A 25,811-nucleotide genomic window follows, 5' to 3' on the forward strand; every position below is an offset into this window, starting at 1 on the left:
TGATACTTGATGTCTGTTTTTGTGTGTACAAATGTCCGCTGTCAGCCGGGCTATAAGCTCACTGACAGGAGTGCGATGATTTTTGTTTGTGTTGCCGAGTGTGTGTGGTGGACAGTCAAGTTTCAAGGACTTGGGGTGATGGTCCCGGGGCCCAGATGGTAACTAGAGGTTCCGTGGGCCTGTCTACAATGAGAGTGGTGATGAGAGGGGACGCTTTGCAGGTTCCTTTTGATACGTAATGACACATTGGGTGAATGTGTCAAAGGGGGAGTGGTAAAATAGAAATGGGTGAGTAGGTTTCAATGTGTAATCGTGATATACAAATTTTTTTCCAAATTCACTTGCTTTCAAGCTTTAACAGGACATGCCAGAATTCACCCAGCAGTGATGGAAGGAGCCGAGGAAGACCAGTGACATCTGGTTGTGGTGTGGAGATGACAAATTATAGGATCGCTTGCCGATGAATGCATCAGGTATCTGTGCCCTCGTGTCGTTGATAATGCCTGTGGTGGTTGTCCCCATTGAAATACAGAATCTCAATTGGCGGGGCTCCTGAAGCAAGCAAAAGAGACGTTTTGCCCCAGTGGTTGAGCGACGACGATCCAACATATATTGACACTATAGGAGTGCCCCGGGGTGTGCCAGATAAGTATAAACTCGTTAATCAAGTGTCCTCGGGATTCGAAAGTATCTTCCTATGGATCACTCCCAATAAAAATGTAGACCGTACTAATTACTTTCATTACAATGTCCAACGACTGGGTAATTATACAGCTGAATCATTTGCCGCAGTTCATGAACAATTGGCTGCAACGTCGTTAATGGCGTTCCAAAATAGAATTGCGTTGGACAGGCTATTGACTAAGGAACATGGTGTGTGTGGAATGTTTGGTGATGCATGTTGTACTTTCATCCCAAACAACACGGCACCAGGAGGCCGACTGACCAGGGCGTTGGAAGGACTAAGGACACTGAACAAAAAGATGAAAGATCATTCAGGTGTACACACCGATATTTGGTCTGATTGGATAAAAACGTTCGGAAGCTAGAAAAGCCTCATCATGTCTGTGCTTGTTGCTGTGGCTATTTTTACTACAGTTATGATTTTATGCAGTTGTTATTGTATTCCATGTATTAGGTCACTCACTGTCCGGTTGATCGAGAAAACCGTTGGCCCGTTGCCACCGATGGGCCAATATACCCTGGTGACTCAACATGAGCAGCGGGGGGAAGGAAGGATCGACAGCGCGCTGGTAGCTGTTTGCTAGAGTAACGGGTGATGACCTCATAAATGAGGTCATGAGAGGGAATAAAGGGAAATGTGCTTTTAGGAGTTTGCAAACATATTTTTTAAGGTTGTGTTAAACTTATAATCATATTAATATCTAGTATTGGAGTGCTCGTGTGGATTGGTGGGGGCCGAGGAATGTGCAGGCAAACTGCATGAACTTGTTTTCTTCGAAGTGTTGTGGAATAGGCCCGGATAGGGAGTACCGGAGGAGACCGTCTCAAGGTCGGTGAGGAACGAGAACAACAGCACGTCTATGAGACCGGCCTTCGAGGGGAAAACCCAACCGTCTGACCTCAGCGACACCTGGACCGGGGAGGAGATGGTCATCGACCAATCATCTCACAATATTTTGCATGCTTTAATATTCATATTGTGTTTCTTTAAAACTGGGCAACCCGGAAGAATGTGTCGTCTTTTGGTGGTCACAAAAACGCACGAGTTTTAGCGTGAGGGACCCGGGACCCAGGCCTGTATTAGTGCGCTTTGTCAGGAATAAACAATTGGTAAATTTGGTCTGATTGATCTACTGGTCTTCTCTTTGACAGAACGAACTCGCAAAATTGTTAGGTGCGCCAGTGTGTGGATTAGGACATAGCAATTTATGTGTTAAGTGTTGATCGCAATTTGGAGTCAGATCAATAACTAGAATCCGTAACCTAACAACATGTAGAAGATGTGTGAACTGAGAAATTAAGAAGCGTTTTGGAAAGAAAGTCAAATTAAATGATGGTGAAATCATATGTAGTAATACAACACTTTACTACATATGGGTTCTCTAAATCATACAATTGAGTAAAATAAAACATACATTTTGATTTGTATTCAAATTTCTAAGATTCTTGTGATAAACAATGAGAAAACGATTGAAAAGTAACTAAAGAAACTACAAGAAAGTGAAAATGTCTAATCATTTGCTAGCTGAGTCGCTCCCCATTCGGGGAGGCCATCCATTTACTTGCTAAGCTAGTTGTCAAAACAGTCCAATTGCCACGAAAAGTAGCTATGTGCACGTTTGCAGTACACACACACACACGAGACAGATAAGGTGTCAAGAGGTAACAAGCTTGCAGACAGAACCACAAAGCTGCAGCGCAAAAGACATTTCAAATTTTATACACACAAGAAGCAGATTAAATCACTGAAACATTTTTAAAGATGTGCAGCGACAAAGTCCATAGAGTGAAATTCCATTATGGACAAAAAAAGGGGCATGATTAGTGATTTGGCATCTATAAATGACCTACCCTACCGAAGAATCTATGCAAATGGGCAGCAATATTGAGCCATGGTGCGTGTCACATGGCTCAAGAGGCGGGATAGTGGGGCAGGTCAGTCAGCTTTATACAACATATGGATTCGATTCATATTCAAAACATTTTCAAAACAAAACAAACATTTTTTTTTGGTAGAGCTTGTTTCAACAAAAACAAAAACACTGAATGCCTTCAATTTAAAAGATCAATTTGACCTTTGCAGGATGATCTGCTGTGTCGGATCTGGACTGCCATGAAAGTATGATGTTTATATGTGTACTTTGTCAACAACCGCTGTAGATGTTAAAGAATGGGATGAATATCTAGAATGAATGTGGATATTTTGTTTCAGGTAACTAACTATAAAAGTAACTGAAAAAAGAAACAATTGATTGCTTATGGCAAAACAAGCTGCAAAGACAGAAAAAATTGAATATGTCATATGTATGGATTTGCGACCGATGATTTATGTTGTACCGTTGCCATTGACCAAAGATTGTGTGAAATCTGTCACGACTACTGGATTGTGAAATGTGTGACAGAGCATTCTATATACCCATTGAGAGAAAAAAAAGAAAAAAAAAAAAGAAGCCGTTGTTTTCAGAAAATGTAGTCAAGCAAAATTGTATATACATTAACATGCCAAGATCTGGGAAAAAAGCTTGTAAAAACCAAAATATCTTTAAATTTGAGAGGCGACGATGATTTGACCGAAATTGATGCAATTGGAGTCCCTAGAGGAGTTCCTGATTAATAAGAATTAAATGACCAAATTGCAGCGGGATGGGAGTCCTCCATTTGCTGCTGGTGAACGATGAACAAGAACGTAGACAGGATAAATTACATCCATTACAACATGCAGAAATTGGGCAAACGGACACAAGCGGGGCTCGAGGCAGTGCATGAACAGCTAGCCACGCCTTCCCTAATGTCGATCCAGAACCACAATGCTCATGATATGTTGTTGTCTGGGAAAGGAGGCGTCTGCGCAATGTTTGGAGAACAATGCTGCACCTTCATCCCCAACAACACCGCCCCTGATGGGAGCCTGACGGATTGCAGGCCTGCGATCCCTCAAAACGAGGATGAAAGAGCACTACAAGTGGATGACTGCTTTTGGGAAGTATAACGCCATTGTGTCCTCAATTTTACCATCAGTTGCAGTGTTTGCTGCTATGCTCACCTTGTATGGATGTTGCATACCATGTCTTCGTGCTCTGTTTGTCTCGTCACTACAGTAATATCGCCCATGGAGGACGGGATTGCTCAGATATACCTAATGTCTGAGCGGCAACATGATGATGTTGATGGCAAAATTCCTGCATCTGTGTTACCAGACTTTTCCCAGATCCATGGGATTCTGAATGATGACATCGCAACGTTTATCCTTTGGTGTAAACCAGGGCTGTGGACTCGGTCGGATTTTTGCACCGAGTCCGAGTCCGGCCTCTTGACCACCGAGTCCGAGTCCGAGTCCGAGTCCGAGTCCGAGTCCGGCTGTCCATTTTTTCTGTTAATTCATGTGACTGCTTAGTCTTTATTCAAGGCTAATTTAGATCAAAATCAAAATAATGATATAAGCTGGGTGACATAATCATCCTTGACATTGGTACATAATGTAAACATTAGCCTAAGTGCAACTCAACGTGGCCGCATTGATCGTAAGCAGGGCTGTGGACAGTATTCCTACGCGCATTCTCAGCAGCATGATGAAAATAAAATTGAACGTATTTTTTTTTTTTATTGTCGGACTCGGTGGACTCGGTCAAAATCAGCACCGAGTCCGAGTCCGGCAAAAATGACCGAGTCCGACCGAGTCCGAGTCCCCGAGTCCGAGTCCGGCAAAAATGACCGAGTCCGACCGAGTCCGAGTCCGAGTCCACAGCCCTGGTGTAAACATATTTGTCCTCATGAATGTGATCCGACGACTGAGAGTCGAGAAAAGGGGTTGTTTACGGTGATGTGTGAATTTGAGCAAATATGTGATAAGCAGGTGGGAAAAATTTTTAGAATAATTAGTTTTGCAGCAGCGCTGGGCAGCCTGAACCGGAGGTCTCATACCTTCGCTCAAGGCCAACACATCTGCCAGGTTTTAGGGAGTTCTCCCTTCCTTGTCTTATCTGTGAGAGGCCCTCACTAGTTATGAACAGGACCCCTTTGTTCCTTGTTTAGCTAAAGAGAAGTTCTTTATTATACCTTGTAGTTTCTATTTATGAATTGTTGTTGACCGGGACAGTTTTGAAGTTATCCCATATTTACTCAATGTTTGGTTAAGTAGACTTCATGCAAGTTATCTCACATCTACTTAACGTTTGTTGGAGTGTATGCACGAGAGGTATCTGATGATTTACTCATCATTATTATTGTGTGAAACGTAGCAAGAAAGTCTAGAGCATTGTTTTACAGGGACACGGCATCCAGGAGTTGGATATCAACACCGTGCTGTCACAGTCAAGGATGCCGACCCTTACCGCCCTGGACTTGCAGACGGTGCCTGTGATCAGCTATTCTGGACAAATCTCAATGTGACTGTTAAAGGACGAACAATACCGCAAGTGGCCTACGCAGAGAGACCAGCTGGAGTGAATTACACATGTTACATCCAAGGTAACGTGACTCACGTCTGCGTTAACGATGACTGCTCTCCAGGAGGAGACTGGATGGGAGCTTTGGACATCGCCGCTGTGTGCCAGGATGAGAGAGACGTTTTCAAGGTGTAAGGGCTCTACTACCAACATGGCTGCACCATCGGACGGGACCTACTTCGTCCAGAAGTTCAGAAGCACTGCCTCACCTGCATCCTATGAGTGCACGTGCCTGTTCAGAACGGATCGTGGTTTTGTGGTCACAAGAGTTGTCCGATGCTGCCTGCCAACTGGACACGAGTGTGTGCGCCAGTTTGTGTGAAAGACCACACCTACAGACTAGAACATCATCAGCTGACGAAAACACGAGCACATATACAACTTCTTAGACGTGACAGATGTGATAATGATAATGAGACGTGGATTGCGTAGATGCTGTTCTGTTCAGCATGTTTTACGGAAACTTGTTGATTTGACCATCAAATATGCTTCGCAAGTAATGGATACAATGATGTACTGTTTCTGTGTTTTTCTTTTTATTTTTTTATTGATAGCATTCTGATCGCCTAAGGCAGAGGGACCGTGTGAGAATTTTCCTGCTAATAACATCTGGCCAGCAGGTTTTTCGCTTACACAATAAGTTTGATCTGGGGTATTAAGGTGGTACCTCATCTTCACTGGAAAGTGTTGCTATCATTGTTTGTTGTTTTTTACTTTTACTATTCTTCTTTCTTCATTATACATATATATATATATATATATATATGTTTTTTTTTTTTTTTACTTGTCTTTGTTGTTTGGGGTGGCATAATCATATGATAAAACAGGAGGGAGATGTTAGGGTTTTTCAGATTATCCTTATCGTATGATTATGTTGGAATGCAACCGGTAATAAATAAGACACAAGGTCGTAAAACACCCCCTGATATGTTTTGACTAGAGCACAAGGGCTTCCTATTCAGCCTACTCTTCCCCCCACTCTGTTTCTCTTAATAAATATGTCGTTGCAGTTGGGAGAGTTTAGACCTCCATTCGAACATCGCTGCACGCACAGCGACGAATGGACTCTCCATCTGCAGGTGTCTAAAAGGACTTACTTGTCTCCCGTGTGGTTCTTGCAAAATAAGTTGGAGTGAGCAAATCTCTAACAGTCAACTCCCTGTTCTTTTTATTTTGATTGGCTTTGGTGAAGTTTGGTGAAACTTTGTGTCACTTGGACAGCCATATGTATCGCGTCGTCTTGATAAAGAGCACACATACACCAAAAGTAGCAATGCCAAGTGCTGTCGAGAGTCACGTAATGCGTCATTGCAGCATACTACTGCAATTGGTTTGTGCGCGGAGGCTTGGCGATTTATTGAATCGCACACCTTTCGGCTTTATCGGCTTTGCCGCTTGATCCGAGCAGCAGCTGCAGGTCGCTGCCGAGGCTGGGCCGCCTCACTGAGGTGTCGACAGCGGCGCACGGCACGGCCTCCTGCGGCGCAAGGCTTCGGCCGCCAGCACACTAGCACAGCGACTGGTAGGTCACCATGGAGACCAGCCGATGGCACGACAGCGCGGTCTCGTAGGGGAGGCCGCCCGTGGCCGCCAGCTCTCCGAAGGGGGCCTCCAGCGCCGTGCCCAGCTTGGCAGAGGTTTCAATGAAAGCCACGTCCCAGCCAAGGCCTTGGCGACCTCTAAGCGACCCACCACTCGGTTGCCGCCGTCCAGGTCCGCTTTGTTGCCGCAAACCATCACCGGCAGTCTTGCTGCATGCTTGGACTCGAGCGACTTTGCCACTCTGATCTCGCAGAGCAGCTCGCCGACTTCACGGAAGGACTCTCTGTTGTCCAAGCTGAAGACGAGCAGGAAGCTGTCACCTGGACGCAAGCAGCACAGAGGCAACGCTTTTCCCGACAAGCAGCAGTGCGGCAGGCACATTGTGGACAACGTTTCCCCACACATCGCTCGCCGGCCTTCAAAGGAAACACAAGACAAGCAAAGACCTTGCTTAATCTTAAATGGTCCAAGTTCTCAAACATTGAGCATCTAAACAGTAAATATTCTCCAATTTCTGTAGTCTTCGATGGAAGCAATGTAAAAATATGCAAATAAGTTTGTTGCACCCCTTATACAGTAATCCCTCGTTTATCGCGGATAATTGGTTCCAAAAACCACCCACGATAAGTGAAATCCGCGAAGTAGGGTCACCTGCTCATCTGTACAATTTGTGTGTCAATAAATGTAAACTATTTAAGTGCATATTTTATTATTAGAACATCAAATAATTGTTTCAAACGTAAATAATACATTAATAGTATAAATAACATACAGAAAATTTTGTATAAATATTGAAAATATAAATATGTGTGCGTGTAACATGTTAACAAGAAGCACTCATTGACGATGTAAGTGGGTCTCCTAACAAGTGAAATGAACGATCACATATGTCTAACCTTTAGGACAATGTAGTATTGCTCCAAATGTTGGTTTACATACCTTCAGAGGTCCGTTTTCGCGTGTTAGCTCGATCGCGAATGAGCATCTTTCCGCTAACTCATTAACCTGCCCAGTACTTCTTGTTAAATGTTACACACACACGTATAATATTTATATTTTCAATATTTATACACATTTTTCTGTATGTTATTTATACTATTAATGTAATATTTACATGTTTGAAACAATTATTTAATGTTCTAATAAAAAAATATGCACTTGGTTTAATATACGTTTATTGACACGCAAAATGTACAGATGAGCGGGGTGACCTTACTTCGCGGATTTCACTTATCGCGGATGGTTTTTGCACCCAATTATCCGCGATAAACGAGGAATTAGTCTTACAGTGCCTTCTTGACCTTTAAATATTCCTTAATGACCCAAATTTTGCAGAATAAGTCATTGCGAAATTTATTTTTTTTTAACTATACTTACCTGATCCATGGTTATTCCTTTCCATTTGTAACTAACAAAAACAAAGATGTTACATTTTGCTTGAAATGTCCTGAAATTGATTTTTTAAATATGTATTAAGTATTAATGTATTACTTGTATATTTAAATTTGTGTCTTTTAATAGAAAGCATCTGTACAACATTATAATGCTTTATTTTTATATACCAACATTATGAACACTCAGGTGCAGTCAGAAGTACATAGTGGATGAAGAGTGAGTTTATTGAATGCAATAAAATATTACTACTCTTCATTACAGAAGCATTGACTTAATACTATGTAGCTGCTGAAAACAATTATCCAATGGTTATGCATAACATCTTGGCCCCTTTTAATAAAGATATTACTGGAACATATAATACCAATTGCAAGCTGTTTCTATAAAATTCTAAAAACAGTGAAGGAACGAATACAAAGTTTGTTTCTATTTAACCTATAAGAACAGTGAACAAAATATGTCTTGTTGATGCAACTTACAATGGATAATTAACAGAGTTATGGTTATTGACAGAATTAAACAATATCCATCACCCAGATATTGCTTTCAGGAACGGCATTGAATTCTGATGGGAAGTCTGGGAAATTTTCATAGCTGTTAGAAATGTACAAAACCTTTCCACACGTGTGCCCCACTGGTCTACAACTACTACTAAAGTCTGTCATTTGTTGGAACTCCACAAGGATGGTGTCGGTGACAATAAGATCAGATCCAGTGCAAAACCGGAGAAATTTCTGAAGCTTGAGTTCATCCAACTCTCTGATGAACCTTTTCAGATGATTTACCACTTCCTTCTGCGTTGAAGTTAAATCATTTGGAAATTTTAGCAGTTGGCAGACCTTTTTGGAAGTAGGTTGCAAGTCAGAACACAACTTGTTTTGTGTGTCAGGACTGATGAAGTCATGGTGAAAAGTAACCTTCCTCCAGCAGTTGATAACAAACATGGGCTTTTGGACAAGCTATTTGTGCGCTATTTCCTGCAGTATTGTGGGAAAGGTTTCAGGTGAGATTCTTTTTCTACACCCATAGAACTTCCACAAGATCATCTTGGTCTGAAAAGTCCTTCATTGCTTCTGTTAGGATTGATAGATTAGTTTGATCCTATGCTTATGTTGGAATGTAACCTGTAATACAATAGCCTAGCTAGATTAGTTTGATCCTATGCTTATGTTGGAATGTAACCTGTAATAAATAACCTTGCTTGTCCTGTTTTCAGAGGTCAGGGGCTTCAACCCCATCATGTCCACTCTCACTTCCACTCTCACCCCCACCCTGTTTCTCTCAATAAAAATGCTCTTGCAAGAGGGCTGAGTCAGACCTCATTCGATCATCGCTGTATGCACAGCGACGAATGACTCTCCATTTGCAGGTGTTTAAAAGGGCATACTGTCTCCCTTGTGGTTCTTGCAAAAATAAGTTAGAGTCAAAGTCAAAGTCAAAGTCAGCTTTATTGTCAATTTCTCCACATGCCAAAGACACACAAAGAAACCGAAATTTCGTTCCCCCCTATCCCACGGTGACAAGACATGGCTCACAACAGACAAACAAGTAAACAAGTACAACAAAAGCGTGCCGAATAAATAATGAATAAATAACACAACAATAAATAAATAAATAAGAGGAGCAGAAAAAAAAGGAGCAAGTGTGCGTACAGCAGAAATTCCCGAAAATAGCGCAACAGTGCCGCACGCTACGCAGAAGGGGGTAGCGAGTTCAGGGCCCTAACAGCCTGGAGAAAGAAGCTGTTGGCGAGTCTGGTGGTGCGGGAGCGCAGGCTCCTGTACCTCTTCCCAGAGGGCAGAAGGTCAAACAAAGAGTGAGCCGGGTGACTCACATCTCTGGCAATCGAGGTTGCCTTTCGGGCGAGATGGGAGGTGTAAACGTCCTTCAGGGAGGGGAGCGGAGCACTAATAATCTTACTAGCCGTATTCACTATGCGCTGCAGGGCCTTCAAGTTCTGTTCAGTGCAGTTACCACCCCAGACAGCGATGCAACTGGTGAGGACGCTCTCAATGGTGCCACGGTAGAAGGTAGACAGGACTGCCTGAGGAGCACATGCACGCCTGAGCTTCCGCAGGAAGTACAGACGGCGCTGAGCTTTCTTTGCCAGTGACGAGGTGTTTGCGGACCAGGAGAGGTCCTCACTGATGTGCACCCCCAGGAACTCGGTGCAGCTCACCCTCTCCACCACAGCACCGTCGATGATCAGCGGCAGGTGGGTTGTGTGACCCTTCCGGAAGTCGACAATGATTTCCTTGGTCTTATTGACGTTCAGCAGGAGGTTGTTGTCCCTGCACCACGTGGTCAGAAGGTCAACTTCCGACCTATACCGAGTCTCGTCGCCCTTCGTGATGAGACCCACCAGAGTCGTGTCGTCAGCAAACTTCACTATGCGGTTGTCGCTGTAGGTCGCAGAGCAGTCATGCGTCAGCAGGGTGAAGAGCAATGGACTGAGCACGCAGCCCTGGGGGGCCCCTGTGCTCAGCGTGATGCTGGCGGAAATTTTGTCGCCAACACGCACCACCTGAGGCCTCTGACAGAGGAAGTCCAGTAGCCAGTTGCAGAGGGAGGTACTGAGGCCCAGCTCGTCGAGTTTGGAGATGAGTCGCTGCGGCACAATGGTGTTGAAGGCAGAGCTAAAGTCCACAAACAGCAACCTCACATATGAGTCCTTTCTCTCCAGGTGGGTGAGGGCCGAGTGGAGGGCAGAGCAGATGGCATCCTCAGAGGACCGCTTGGCACGGTACGCAAACTGGAAAGGGTCAATGGTGGGGGGGAGAACGGACTTGATGTGCTCCATGACCAGCCACTCAAAGCACTTCATGATGATGGGCGTCAGTGCCACAGGGCGGTAGTCATTGAAGCAGGACGGTGCAGGTTTCTTCGGCACAGGAACGATGGTGGCAGCCTTGAAACACGAGGGGACGATGGCCTGCTTCAGGGAAACGTTAAAGATGTCCGTGAAGACACCCGACAGCTCCCCTGCGCAGTCCTTCAGTGCTCGACCTGGGATGTTGTCAGGGCCCGCCGCCTTACGGGTGTCAATTGCGGCAAGCGCCCTCCTCACACCGTCGGCAGAAAGGCGCAGGGGCTGCTCGTGTGGGGGGGAGTGGTCTTCAGCGGGCAAGTGCTGTTCTGGGCGTCGAAGCGAGCAAAGAAGCGGTTCAGATCGTTCAGCAGACGGACGTCGCCCTCACAGTTCCTCGGCGCGGGCTTGTAGTCCGTGATGGTCTGAATGCCCCGCCAAAGGCTACGTGCGTCCTTGCTGTCCTTGAAGTGGGTGGAGACCTTGCACGAGAACGCCTTCTTCGCTTCTTTGATACCTCGGGACAGGTCGGCCCTCGCTGTCCTCAAGCCAGCCTCATCCCCCGCTCTGAAAGCCTTGTCCCTGGCCCTCAACAGTCTGAGGACAGCCCCCGTCAGCCACGGCTTCCAGTTCGCGCGAGTGACGACGGATTTCGAGCAAGTCACATCATCGATGCACTTCGTGATGTAAGAGGTAACAGAGTCAGTATACTCCTCTATGTCCGTCCAATCGTTGTAGGTGGCTGCCTGCTTAAACAAGTCCCAGTCAGTGGTGTTGAAGCAGTCACGAAGTGCATCGGAGGCACCCTCAGGCCACACTCGAACCCGCCTCCGAACCGGCCTGGATGCCTTTACCAATTGTCTGTATGCGGGCAAAAGCAAAACGGTGAGATGGTCAGAAAGCCCCAGATGGGGGAGGGGGGTGGCTTTGAAAGCTCCCTTTTGAGCACCACTCTAACATTTTGGTGCCGTGACCTGGATTCGACGGAGGACGACACGCTGTACACCGTCGACGGGCCAGCGTCCATTAACCGGACCTGGTAAAGAAAGACCTGGGAAGGAAATTCTTCGCTGGGCCAGCATCTTAGGTCTGCCTTCATCTGACAGAGGTGGATTGATGGGATCCGGCAGTGCAACGAACCAGGGGACAAGTAAGTTAAAGCCTTAAAGTTGTGTGATTGTGTTGTTGTGAAACGCGTAAAAGGTAGAGGTGCACGAGATATAGCTTGGGTTTAAGTCCCAGGGGAAGAAACAGGCTAAGAAAAGCAGAGTTTCTTTTTCGTTCATCGAAGAAGTGCGTTGATTCTTCTTTGTCTGTTTTTCCAAGCTGAGGGATCGGGCTTGGGTTAGTGTCCCAGTGGAAGGAACATGCTAAGAAACACGAAGCTTCTTTTTTGTTAATCAAAGAAGAGCGTAGATTTTTCTTTGTACGTTTTTCAAGCCAAAGAACAGCTTGGGTTTGACTCCCAGTGGAAGAAACGGGCTAGAAAAAAACAGAGCTTCCTTTTCTTAATTGAAGAAGGGCAAAGATTCTTTTGTGTCCGTGTTTCCAAGCTGTTTGCATGAAACTTGTGTGGTTGAGAGTGTGACTGGTAGGATAAATTGACTACAAAGAGAATTTGTTGAAAGGTCAATTTAAACCTGCATTGAGGATCCTCAGAGAAAGAAAAAATTTGAAAATATTGTATACACCTAAAATACCAAATTAAGATGGGAAATAAAAACTGCAAATCTCTAGCTCCTGAAGGAGATGAGAAGTACATGGCGAGTACCGTAATTTCCGGACTATAAGTCGCGTTTTTTTTCATAGTTTGGGTGGGGGGGCGACTTATACTCAGGAGCGACTTATATATGTTTTTTTTCACAAATTTTTACTTGATCATTAAGACATCACTTACAAGTATAGTTGACCACTTCCCATGTTATTTTTAGTATAGTTGATCACTTCACATGCTTTTATATCTTTATCTTGAACATATTCAAAACACAAAAAATAGAGAAAACATCAAATAAAGCAATTAACACTTTAAAGCACCATATCCAAGTCCACTGTCTGCTGTATGTACACTTGCTCCATTTTTGCTCCTCTTATATTTATTATTATTATTTATTATTATTTGTTTATTTATCATTTATTCAACACTCTTATTTATTCATTGTTTGTGCCTTCTTGGGGGTTTTTTTGCGTTGCTTGTATGCATATGTGTACTATCTCACCGAGGGATAGTGGAAACGTAATTTCAATCTCTTTGTGTGTCTTAGTATATAAAAAAAAATCGACGATAAAGCAGACTTTGACTTTGATAAAACAACCAAAAAAATATATATTTTCAGACGAAACTGGATGAGGGCGCTCTAAATTTCACCGTTGGCCGTGACTCATCAACTGGGTGGGCTTAAGAAAAATGGCACCAAAAAGAAACTTATATTTTGCAGGTTACAAACTTCAAGTTGTAAAATATGCAGCTGAAAACAATAATCGAGCAGCAGAAAGAAAGTTTGGAGAACCGTGATGTACCAATGGATTACTATTTCAAGTGACGTCAGTAGCGCGGCGCGGCGGTTGTTTACATACAAACGTGCCCACATAAGGACTACAGGCATCATTAGCGGTGATCATTTCTAAGTGACACGGAGGACAAAGAGTTTGAAGGAATTAAGGATTTGGAGTGACATAGAAGGTTTGAAAAACTATTATGGCTTTTACGCACGCCCAGTCCTACTCTACTGAGTCGGGGGCCGGCGCTCGGCCGAGTGGCTGTCCGCGAACGGTGCGCGGGGCTCGGACATGGCCATTACGCACGCCCGGTCTGTCTGGAAGTCCACGCCGCCACACGCTTGGAAGTTTGTTTTGTTTAATAAAGAGCCGTTTACCAAACCCACGTCTATCCTTGTACTTTGTTAACGCTACAATATAGTTATATAGTAGATCTGTGGAATAAAGACGAGGCTGACGTCAGGGCGCATGCGCGGCGATGTTGACAAAGGACGAGGAATTTGATCGATGGATTTAATGGAATTAAAGTGCACGGATGGTTTGATAATATTATTGGCTTGTATTATAGTTATTTGAAATATAGTTTATCTATCGTTATATGAGCCTGTGGAATATTTTGAAGTGCAAGCGCCCTCAGCCGTGCGCACCCATTGTTGACAAAACGATCGATGGATTTAATGAATTGGAGTGACACCGATTGTTTTATAAACATGTTATTCATGTAATAGTTGCCCTTAATCACTCTATATGTTACGTCAGGCCCGTTCTCAGCTCTTTGTTTGTGTTTGTCACGTTAGCATACCTATCGTTTACCCTGTTGTTGCTATTTAATGAATTGGAGTGACACCGATGGTTTTATAAACATGTTATTCATGTAATAGTTGTCCTTAATCACTCTATATGTTACGTCAGGCCCGTTCTCAGCTCTTTGTTTGAGGTTGTCACGTTAGCATACCTATCGATTAGCCTGCTGTTGCTATTTAATGAATTGGAGTGACACCGATGGTTTTATAAACATGTTATTCATGTAATAGTTGTCCTTAATCACTCTATATGTTACGTCAGGCCCGTTCTCAGCTCTTTGTTTGAGTTTGTCACGTTAGCATACCTATCATTTAGCCTGTTGTTGCTATTTAATGAATTGGAGTGACACTGATGGTTTTATAAACATGTTATTCATGTAATAGTTGTCCTTAATCACTCTATATGTTACGTCAGGCCCGTTCTCAGCTCTTTGTTTGTGTTTGTCACGTTAGCATACCTATCGTTTAGCCTGTTGAAAGGCAAAATTGAAAGAATGAGGAATGGGTGGTGTGTGACAGTGGGCGAAGTGGATGTATGTGCAAGAATGGTTTACAGGAAGGATGCTTGGAGATAAAACCGGTAGAGGTGCCAGAGGAAGAGCGGCAGGAGGAAAACAACCAAGAACCCGGCCGAAAGACGGGATGGAAAACAACAGCCCCCACACACACCGAATCGCCCATAATCAACACCCACCCCCACGGAATCAGCTCTCACCGAGCCAGCACCCACTCCCACGGAATCAAACTCTCCTGCGAACTTGCCACACCCCCTGACTCATCACCCATCAAACTCGGCCCACACTGCAACTGAATATAAGATGACCAAAAAACCTTGAACGTTGCCTTTTTTGAATGGAGACTTTCTGCTCTTGAGCATGGTCGCACGAAAGGCCCAGCGCTGTATTGTACTTTCCTGAAAGCAGAGCTTTCTTATCAAGAATTGTGATTGAACTCAACCAACATGTGTAACTCTAGATTTTGTTTCGGTGTCTTAGCCTTTTCCTAAAACTGAAGAAAGAAAACGAGCACGCGGTGAGTAAATTGGATAACAGGTGATTGGCTGTGGCTTTTGCCGTGAGTCGCTGATAGCATGCTTCCCAAATTGTGAACCAAATCCAGCAAAACCTAATTTAGACGTCTATTTTAGGTCTACACATAGACCTAATTTAGACATCTATTTTAGGTCTATAAAATAACCTAAAATAGACATCTATATCAGGTTACAGAAATAACCACTTCACATGTACAGATCAATATGGTTGTTAAAAACAAAGCCAAACAACTTTGAGACTTTAAAATTTTGAAATATGATCATATTTGATGTTTTTAATTTAGACGTCTATTTTAGGTCTATACATAGACCAATTATAGACGTCTAAATTAGGTCTATACATAGACCAGACGTCTAATAGACGTCTAAGGCTGACAGGGAATGTGTGTGAGTGTGTACATACTTAAAATGATCTAGCGTTGGACTTTGGTATGGAAAATCACTATTTACTACTACACAATCAGCAAGGCATAAGGGGTTTGATGCTGCGAGTCGTGTTTTACCAACGCTTTTTGACGTTATCGTGACATATATATTGTACGTGGCGTGACCGGTTTAATGAAAAAGAGCTCTTTTTTTTCTTTAAATGTACCGATGGCCGTATTTCTTTTGTCTTTTTTTACTTAGTGTACCACTATAAAACTAAAAAATGTCACGTTTTTGTTGGTGCAAATATGTTTTTTTTTATTGTACTATATATATGTTGTTTTGTGTTATTCGGGCCAATAAATGCAATTGCTCTACAGACACCATGTCATTTGTGTCATAACATATGACACAAATGACCCCCCCCCCCAAAAAAAGAAAAATGACCTCGCCCCCTCCAAAAAAAGGTGTCCTCTTTTTCAGAAACCCAAATCTGGTCACCCCACTTAAACCTGCTTCTGTTTGTGTGTTCCGTGCACATTCACTCTCCCCTTGTGTCCCTTCCTCTGTCAACGCGCGACCTTCCTTTGTTGGGAAAACAAAGATTGCTCAGGCATCTGTATGGAGGAAGAAGAAAAGCCGCAGGGGTGGGCGTGTCCGGACGCCAGCTATGAAGTCAAGCTTGACTGACCTGATGGACGAGAATTAAAACGATACCGTAGGCTGCAACAAAAGGATTTGTCCCCCCTCCCCCATTGTGCTCGTCGAGGCCTCTGCACCATTTCGCCCCGTAACGTGTGTGTGTGTGCGTGTGGGTTAGGGTTAGTGTGTGTGTGTGTGCGCGTGTGTGTAGGTGTGTGTGTTTAAAGAGGAGCTGATATTTCCCGTCTATCCTGCTTTGCCGGCACTCGTGCCAGTCGCTCACCTATAACGTTTCCGCAACCACAAAGCCAATAATGGCGCGGTCCTGTCTAATGCAGGAGGGGCTGGCTTCAGACAATGTGCCATTAGTGCTGCTAAATAAGTCAAGAGGCTGGAGTTTATGCTGCAGAACCAAATAGTGCTCTCAGTTGAACCCCCACGGATGCATGGCTTTTCTAACTACACTTTTGAGTTTCCATCCATCTATCGTATCTATCGAGTCCAAAACAAGAAGGAGTTCAGCTTCGGCATTTGCTTAACCCGCTCGCATATTGATTCTTAATAGCCATCGGCACTCTTATTTCAACAGTGTTTGTAATATCCATCCATTTTTTAAGATGTTGCCTCCATCATTGTCACACGTGACCTTCGAGAGAGACAGGTTACACACTGCCTCGAACTGGTTGCCAGCCAACGGCAGGGCATGTACGGGCCTAGATACAATGCAGAGTCTTGGGTGAACTCGTGCCAAGTTGTCCAAAAAATATGATTTGCACTCAAGTCGGTGTCAAATCTGTACGTCTGTTTGGCCTGTCTTTTTACATAGCAAGTATTTGTTCTCGGGTGACTTCCCGGTCAGTGAAAGGGTTAAGCAGCCTGACTTGGCATGCGGGCTGCAGGCGCGCCGGCCGGCCTCCCTCGGCAGCCCACTCCGCCCACCCGGCCTGCACTTTGCTGTGCTTTCGGCGGAGGTGCAGGGGGCCTCGCCTCGCAACCTCTTACCACCGCGTTAGTACTCATATAAACGAAGGAGTTTGGAATTCCCGTTTGCCCCGTGATTTTGGACCGAAACACAAGATATTTTTGCACATTTTTATAGTCTTTCCACCACCGGCTGGTTGCGGAGAGGCGGAGGCACATTTTGATCTTTCTTCCGCCTACTCAAGTTGGGACGCCGACGCTGCCATGTCATGAAGGTAAGAAAGCAGGCAGGGGAAGAGGAAAGCAATAGTTATTGTATAGTTACGTCTTTATGTCCAATCTTTATTTTTATTTTCTTCGAAATCACAGAAGCTGCACGGTGAGATAGTTCACCGCCTCGTCCCGTTCAAATTAGCGTACGTTGCGGCCGAGAAGATTGCAACGCCAATTTTTACTAAAATCTGCTATTTCAGTTTTATTCTAAGTGAAATTTACCGTTCAATTATATTACATGAGGTGACTGGTAGTTAAAAGCTAGGTTATGATATAATTTAAATTTAGCTAAAGAATTGATTTGTGGAAAACATTCTCGTTTACATTTCGTTGTGTTGACAGTCAAGTAACAGGAAGTGTTCGTTATCACGTCAGTTATGCGTCATTATTTCAAGGTGACTAATTTACGGCAGGTATTTTTAGTATGCAACATTTCAAAACGGCCGCCGTAATTCCGGGCGGATTCTCTTTTACTTGACGTGGATGGAAAATGTCCACGGAAACAATGCGTTGTTTTTTGCACCGTCATCACTTTGCATTGTCACGTAGAAAGAGGAGCCTAGGTGGCGAGTTTCGTTTGGCACGCTGTAATTTTGCCTCCGCTTTTCACACCTTTTTTTACTTGTGCAGGGCCAGTCCCCTTTGTTCTGTCAAAGTTTGTTGTCATTTTGGACAATTTAATTAAATGAAATACATTTTTATTTGCCAAGTTTGAGCATGCCAAACAAGGAATTTGACCCCGGTACATCTCGTTCTCTGTAGAACATTTAGGTAGCTAAAAACATTCAGGACAACATGTGCTAAAATTGACAATTATTCTCAAACATCCCCTGATCTTAAACCTTTAGTAGTTGCTACGTCCATCTAACAAGACGTACAATCCCCAAATAAGCACATAGTATGCTCCTGTGTATAAAATTGATTTTGTTTCATTTTTTGACCTCCCCATGTCCTACGTATGGCCCAATGTTTTTTGCCCAAGTGTTCCCAATTAAATGTCTGGTTGTCTTGCTCCCCAACAGGAACAAACCTGCACATAGAATTGAAGTTGCTGTTTGGATCTTTTTTTTCTGCACTGCTGCCTAGAGAGCTTTGCCCTTGTCTTTTTTTTTTTTCTTCATTATTATCAACTGGAGCGCCGAACGCCAGCATGCAGACCTCCTCGCTGCGCCGGCAGGTGAAAAACGTGGTCAACAACTACACGGAGGCGGAGATCAAGGTGCGTGAGGCTACCTCCAACGACCCGTGGGGCGCCTCCAGCACGCTGATGGCCGAGATCGCCGACCTCACCTACAACATGGTGGCCTTCACCGAGGTCATGGGCATAATCTGGAGACGGCTCAATGACCACGGCAAGAACTGGCGCCACGTTTATAAGGCGCTCACCCTGCTGGACTACCTAATCAAGGCAGGCTCAGTGCGTGTGGCCCAGGAGTGCCGGGACAACATCTATTCTATCCAGACGCTCAAGGACTTCCAGTACATAGACCGCGATGGAGAGGACCAGGGCATCCACATACGCGAGAAGGCCAAGAAACTGGTGGCTCTACTGAAGGACCCGGAGAAGCTTAAGAAGGATCGGGCCCAGGCTTCCAAGACCAGGTCGCGCATGGTGAAGCTCTACGGCGAATATGGGGAGCTGCCTCCTCCGTACCCCGCCACCCACGCCGCGCACTACGAGACATCCGAGTCCAGAAGTTCGCCCTCGTCTCGCCAATGTGAGTAGCCGGAGGAAGTGCACCTCGTCTGTCTTTTTCGAGCCGACAAACATCGCTCTGACGTGTGACAAAAAGCAGGCCCACGGATTTGAGGAGGCCGCTCATACAAATTTGCGCGTGATGTATGACGGGTCACGCCTTCAAAAGTTTCTCGTTGCGTTTTCAGCCACGTTCCCATTTTGCCCATCCCCGACTGGCGGACTTGAGACTTCTTGTCATACTCCCATGTACAGTCACGTCAGCTGATCTGTCAAAGTCACGAGGATCCCGCCCACCCCTCGCATGCACACACGCATCCAAAACCAGGCAAACCGGTACGAGCGTCGTACATACTGCCGCTTATTTTGAAAGCAACGTTTTCTGTTGCAAATCTTCAAAATTACACAGTGGCACTGTTGTCTTGACAAAACAGTGTGGCATTACTATTTCTAGCGGATGGTGTTAGCAGGTTGCTGTCATATGTTGTTATTACCAATTTTAGAGTGATTTTGTTTTCGGTGGGGGGCGTATAGAATGATTTACTATGTTCAGTGAAAACGAAACCTAGAGCAACAGTGGTGCTTTTACTTTGGGCCTAGCACCAGGAAGGCGTGGCAGCAGAAGCACGCGGCCGCTCAAGCTGGGAAGCTCCCGCTCGCGTGTCCTGGCAAAGCCAATGCCCGTTCTGTCACTTATTTGGTTACTCCTGGTCCAACCCATAATAATGAATAAATCATCTGCTCGAGCCCGTCTGCTGCCCTGCGCTTTGCAAACCCACCCTGAGGATTTGTGCTATTGCAGCAGTCGCCCATCCATCTTCCTTGCCCTCCCCAGAAACCAAACTCCTTGCACAGGCACAGCATTGTTCTCATTGCGGGCCCGCTGAGCAGCAAGCAACGGTAACAAAGATCCCACGCAAGGAGCGCCGGCCGATCAATTAATATTCGGAGCCAGCACCGGCGCCTTTCTGACCCAAGAACGCAAGCAAAGAGTTTTGTTTCTGTCTCTCAATGTTTTTGGTGCTTGCCCAAACACTCAGTCCCCTCTTCTCTGCACCGCTCTCCTTCCTCCAGCCTCCTTTTCCTTGCCTCGGCTGGCGCCCGACTTGGAGCAAGCTCGGCCGACCACCACAGGGGAGGAGGAGCTGCAGCTGCAGCTGGCCCTGGCCATGAGCCGCGAGGAGAGTGAAAAGGTAAGCCAGGCCCTTAACACAAGACAAAGTGCATTGCGGTAAAGTGTGAAGTGGATTCAGGCAGGCAGGCACTGTACGCACCTTTTTCCACAATGTGGCTTCCTGTCACTTGACATCTTCTTGCATTTTGTTGTCCACTTGGGTGCCGCCACTTTTTTTCACGCCATGTTTGCTAGGGTCGCCCAATACAAACGCCACAGTATCATGATCACAATTTTGTCGACCCTGGTCAAACAACAACAATAGTATTTGTTGGCGGTCTTGTTGCAAATCTCATCAAGTATTCTCAGTGAGTCATCTTCCGAAGACATGGACAAATATTGAGCGTGTAGGCGGAGCGAGTCCCATGCACAGAAGAAAGTCCCGAAACTATGTAACGGCGCCTGCCGGCCAAATGTTTCCGGGTTATCGAGCCGCGGCCCGCCCCCCCACCTTAGGAAGGGAACGGTCAGTCGGTTGGACGCTCGGTTGGACGGTCGTTTGAACGAACGAACGAACGAACAAACAAACAAATGTCCTCAGCTTGGTGTTCCTGTCACTAACCGTTGCTCCCCTTGACCCCAGCCCACCACAACAACGGTGGTTCTCGACGAAAAGACGGCAATGCAGATCGCGGTGAGCCTGAGCAAAGAGGCCAAGAAGGTAGAGCGCTTCTGTGGGGCCAGGGACAAGAAGGAAACTTTGTTTTCATCCTCTTCCTCCTCCTCTTAGTAGCTACATGGACAAGCGTATTGAGGCATGCTCATCAAGGAGGCCTTAGCTGACCCTGACCAAATTCTTGCTTCTTGAGACCATTCCATGAAGCTGTCGAAAGAGGAAAAGCTAATCTAGCTGCCACAACAACCCCAATTTAGCCTCCATTTGTAAATGTCCCAATACAATTGTCCATCTAGCCTACTTTGCTCCTATTGGCTAACTTTCTCCCCAGGTTTTTATTGAACAAAGCTCTCAATCTGCTCTTCTCGATGGTGTGAGGTGAGGAACATGAGGTGGCACACGGTTGTTGACAGACACCTTTGTTCTTCTTGACCCTCCGGCAGCCTTTCAAGCGGCCACCTACAACGCTGGAGATAGATGAGGACTCTCAACTCAAGTTAGCGATGAGCATGAGCAAGGAAGCGCACCAACAGGTATCTTGGCCAGACGACAAATCGCCTTTGATAGAAATGGTGTTCTTTAGCGGCGGCACATTGAACAATAAAATGTACGTATCTCAGTCAAAAATTCATCAATAAGTGGTGACGATCCGATTGCGCGTATCGACAGGAGCAACTTGGTCGCCAAGGAGACGACTCGATGCTCAAGAAAGCTTTGGAGGAGAGCAAACGCGAGATGGCGTCTAAAGGCGGGGTATGAAACTTTGGGGTATGCGAGAGCATATGGGGGGGGTCAGATCAGCACATCAATTTGGTTGATGGCAGTCTGGTTTGCTCTGATATGTGTCAACTACAATATGCAAAAAAATACTCGGGAATTTTCTTGTTCATTTCGTCAGACTGCCTTCATGGACCTGGTCGATGTTTTTGCCGCACCCAAAGAGCATTCTCCAAAGGAAAAAGTGTGGCCTAGAAGCGCGGGTGTCACGGAGCCCTGGGACGCCTCGGGTGAGTGTTGAAGCGTCATATGCTCAAGGCTTGCCTCCGACAAGCTCAAGACGACACATCCATTCACAAGCGGAGAAATAATGTAGAGTTCTAAGCAGGCAACGGCGTAGATGTCGCTTTAGTGTGCCGCTTATGGAATATGTTATAAAAAGTGACATGACTGGCACTTTTAAAGACGAAAGCGGCGGCTCGCCGAGAGTAGCCGACGCGGCCTGGAGGATAATGCCCGCCTCCACCAGCCCTCCTCCGCCCTGGGAGCCCAGCCCGCCGCCCGGCAACCCTTGGGATCCCCCGGTCGCCGCCAACCCGTGGGCCTCAGGTGGGTGTACATGGCTCACAGCCGAGTGAGGATCATTGTGTTGCTTTTTTTTATATGCGGCATTCAGCCATTGACTCAGTATCGTTTGGAGATGCGCGCTCTCAAAAATGATGGATGTTTCAATGTTTCAGGATCGTTGGCAGCCGATCCCTTTACGACAGCCAAAAAGTCTCTCCGAGCTGTGAGCCCCTCAGGTAATGGTGACAGTCGGACACGTTGTCCCGATACTTGTGCCCAATCCAAGCGCTTCTTTTAGATGACGATTTGTTTGACGTGGCCATGGACGGAGGTATGGCCAATGGGCGGAGGGCGGGCAGCCCCGACATGTTTGACATGTCCAAGCTCGTTAAGAGCCTGGCGGAACCCCAGCCTTGTATGTCGCACACCCCCGACTCGTTCCTGGGCCCCGCCGCTGCCTCTCTGGTGGACCTGGATGCGCTGATTCCTGCCAACCCCCAAGCCAACCTCAACCCTTTCCTAGCAGGTAGGCTGAGTGCTTTGAATGGAGACGACAGCGTTGACATGAGATCTGCTCTGAACTCTTGAATGTCTGCGTGTCAAATAATGCTGTGAATTATATTCCCGAGAGAAAAGGGGAGGCACTTGTTTGCTGCTGTTTTGGTCAGCAACAGGATTCAAATGGGGCGGGCTGTCAAGAATAGCCTCAATGAATTGAATTGGGATACAGCTACGGCTACAGAAGCAAAGTCGTTCCGAGAAGGTTCAACAATCATGCCTCTGCTTTTTAGGTGGGGGCCCTTCCACCATCGTCAACCCGTTCGATGCGGAACCGGTCCGATACACTCTGGGTCAAATGGGCTCGGCCATGGCACGGCCTTCCCTCCCCTACAGCGCCTCCCTGCCACTGGCCGGCAGCCAGCAGCCAGCCAGCCTGCCGTCGTCCTTCAGCCACCCTGACCAGAGCGGCCTCGAGCTGCCCCAGCCTCTGTTGCCCTTCTCCACGGGCGACGCTCTGGCCTCACAGCCCGCGTTGAACAATCAGAACCCTTTCCTCTGAGGAACCATTCAACATGTCATAAAAAGGGAAATGAAACTACAGCGAGCTCCAAGGAATCAAGTGAAACCCCTTTTTTTTTTTTCCCGACAAGTTAATGGTGTGCTAACAGGTTGGAAAGGAAAACTCCCTTTTGAGTATTTGCTAATTGGACTCAAATGGGTTCTGTTGCCTTTGTGAAGTCAACAATCCCGTCGCACACTCAACTGTTTTGTGTCACCGCCACCACCTGCTGCTGCTGGTGCTGCTCTTCACCATAGACTCAAGCAGCACCGTTCGAAAAGCACCCGTGGCTTTTACAACTGGAAGATAATGCAATGCAGTTTGGGCGGGAAGAAAGCGCTTTTAATTTTAGGCTTAACGTGACCTTAGTAGAGTGCAATGGAAGCATTCCATCGGTTGCTTCGACTTGTGTAGCCAGCAGTATTTCAAATCTGAAATACGCCCCTTTAAAAATAGATAATCAGTGGGAAAAATAAACACCTTCAAATAAATGCCTGCTTTTCCCTTTCCCATGTCAGTTTACAGCCGCTTCCATTAAAGATTAAATGGCTGGGCTCATTTTAAATTCCTGCTTTGTTAAGCAATATTCGTGTCATGTCAAACTCTTTTTTAGGCATAACTGAATTCAAGTGTGGAGACTTGACTGGACGTTGTAATAAATTCCACTTCCTGCGAACAGAAATGTTGGCATTGTCAAGGCCTCCCCAATCTTGATTCCCTGCACGCCCTTTAAAGTCAAAGTCTGCTTTATTGCCAATTTCTTCACATGTCAAGACACACACAGAGATCGAAATTGTGTTTCCTACTATCCCACGGTGACAAGACATATTGCATATTATATATATATATATACATTATATTATATATTATATTATATTATATTATATTATATTATATTGGTCCACGGACAAACAAAACATTCAAGTAAACAACACAAAAAGTAAAAACAAGAAGGCACATACATTGAAACTAATTATATATATCTAATATATATATATAATATATATATAATATAGTTTATACCAATAATAATCCTACCAGCTGTGTTCCAGGTGAGTATTGAGACTCGTCACCATTGGTGATGAGACCCACCAGAGTCGTGTCGTCAGCAAATTTCACTATGCGGTTGTTGCTGTAGGTTGCAGTGCAGTCATGCGTCAGCAGGGTGAAGAGCAGCGGACTGAGCACGCAGCCTTGGGGGGGCCCTGTGCTCAGCGTGATGCTGCTTGAGATATTGTCGCCAATACATACTACTTGAGGTCTCTGACAGAGGAAGTCCAGTAGCCAGTTGCAGAGGTAGGTACTGAGTCCCAGTTCGTCAAGTTTGCAGATGAGTGGCTGTGGTACAATGGTGTTGAATGCAGAACTGAAGTCCACAAACAGCAATCTCACATACGAGTCTCTTTTTTCCAGATGGGTGAGGGCTGAGTGGAGGGCAGAGCAGATTGCATCCTCAGAGGACCGTTTGGCTCGGTATGCAAACTGGAAGGGGTCAAGAGTGGGGGGGAGAATGGATCTGATGTGTGTCATGACAAGCCGCTCAAAGCACTTCATGATGATGGGTGTCAGTGCCACGGGGCGGTAGTCATTGAAGCAGAATGGAGCAGTTTTCTTCGGCAAGGTATGATGGTGGCAGCCTTGGAACATGATGGGATGATGGCTTGCTGCAGGGAAATGTTAAAGATGTCTGTGAAGACACCCTTAAGCTCCTCAGCGCAGTCCTTCAGCGCTCGACCTGGGATGTCGTCTGGGCCTGCCGCCTTACGGGTGTTGATAGCAACAAGTGTCCTCCTCACGCTATCGGCAGAGAGGCACAGGGGCTGCTTGTGTGGAGGGGGAGGGGTCTTCAGCGGGCAAGTGCTATTCTGAGCGTCAAAGCGAACAAAGAAGCGGTTCAGATCGTTGAGCAGAGGGATGTTGCGCTCACAGCTCTGCGACGCGGGCTTGTAGTCTGTGATGGTCTGAATGCCTTGCCATAGGCTTCGTGCGTTCCTGCTGTCTTTGAAGTGGGCGGTAATCTTGCAAGTGAATGCCTTTTTCGCTTCCTTGATGCTACGGGACAGGTTGGCCCTCGTTGTTCTCATGCCAGCTTCATCCCCAGCTCTGTAGGCTTTGTCTCTGGTCCTCAGCAGCCTGAGGACAGTCCCTGTCAGCCATGGCTTCCAGTTAGCCCAAGTGAAGATGTATTTTGTGTGGGTCACATCATCAATGCACTTTGTGATGTAAGAGGTTAAAGAGTCTGTATGTCCTCTATGTCTGTCTGATTGTTGTATGTGGCTGCCTGCTTAAACATTTCCCAATCTGTTGTCTCAAAGCAGTCTCGAAGAGCATCAGAGGCTCTCTCAGGCCACACTCTTACCCGCTTGCGAACCGGCCTGGATGCTTTCACTCTTTGTCTGTATGCGGGCATTAGCATAACAGTGATATGGTCAGAAAGCCCAATGTGGGGGAGGGGGGTGGCTTTGAAAGCTCCTTTATGTGTAGTGTAGACCAGGTCCAGGAAGCTGTCACCACGTGTTGGAAAATCATCATGCTAGTGTAGCTTTGGAAAAACAGA

The 25,811-nt window shown here is 45.8% G+C and overlaps 2 protein-coding genes across 3 annotated transcripts; one reads left to right on the forward strand and one right to left on the reverse strand.

Moving 5' to 3' along the window:
• Positions 1 to 5,398: 5,398 nt before the first annotated feature.
• Positions 5,399 to 25,771, reverse strand: rasd2a (RASD family member 2a). The gene is given in 3 exon segments (XM_088357504.1): positions 5,399 to 6,788; positions 6,791 to 7,087; positions 24,293 to 25,771. Coding segments are annotated over 2 exon segments (591 nt in total). The 5' UTR covers positions 7,077 to 7,087; positions 24,293 to 25,771; the 3' UTR covers positions 5,399 to 6,483.
• epn3a (epsin 3a) lies at positions 17,142 to 23,936 on the forward strand. 2 transcript variants are annotated; one of them, XM_088357495.1, is made up of 11 exons: positions 17,144 to 17,426; positions 18,447 to 19,142; positions 20,195 to 20,313; positions 20,878 to 20,955; positions 21,354 to 21,443; positions 21,580 to 21,663; positions 21,809 to 21,917; positions 22,093 to 22,236; positions 22,368 to 22,430; positions 22,493 to 22,720; positions 22,986 to 23,936. In XM_088357495.1, the coding sequence occupies exons 2-11, from the start codon at positions 18,575 to 18,577 to the stop codon at positions 23,252 to 23,254; spliced, it is 1,752 nt and encodes a 583-aa protein (XP_088213621.1). In that variant the 5' UTR covers positions 17,144 to 17,426; positions 18,447 to 18,574; the 3' UTR covers positions 23,255 to 23,936. The 2 variants fall into 2 exon arrangements, with proteins under 2 accessions (XP_088213622.1, XP_088213621.1); XM_088357496.1 differs by lacking the exon at positions 20,878 to 20,955 and having other exon boundaries at positions 17,142 to 17,426.
• Positions 25,772 to 25,811: the final 40 nt, after the last annotated feature.

This window comes from Syngnathus floridae, chromosome 17, assembly GCF_059516105.1.
Source record: "Syngnathus floridae isolate MCC-2025c chromosome 17, RoL_Sflo_1.0, whole genome shotgun sequence".
Classification (NCBI taxonomy): domain Eukaryota; kingdom Metazoa; phylum Chordata; class Actinopteri; order Syngnathiformes; family Syngnathidae; genus Syngnathus; species Syngnathus floridae.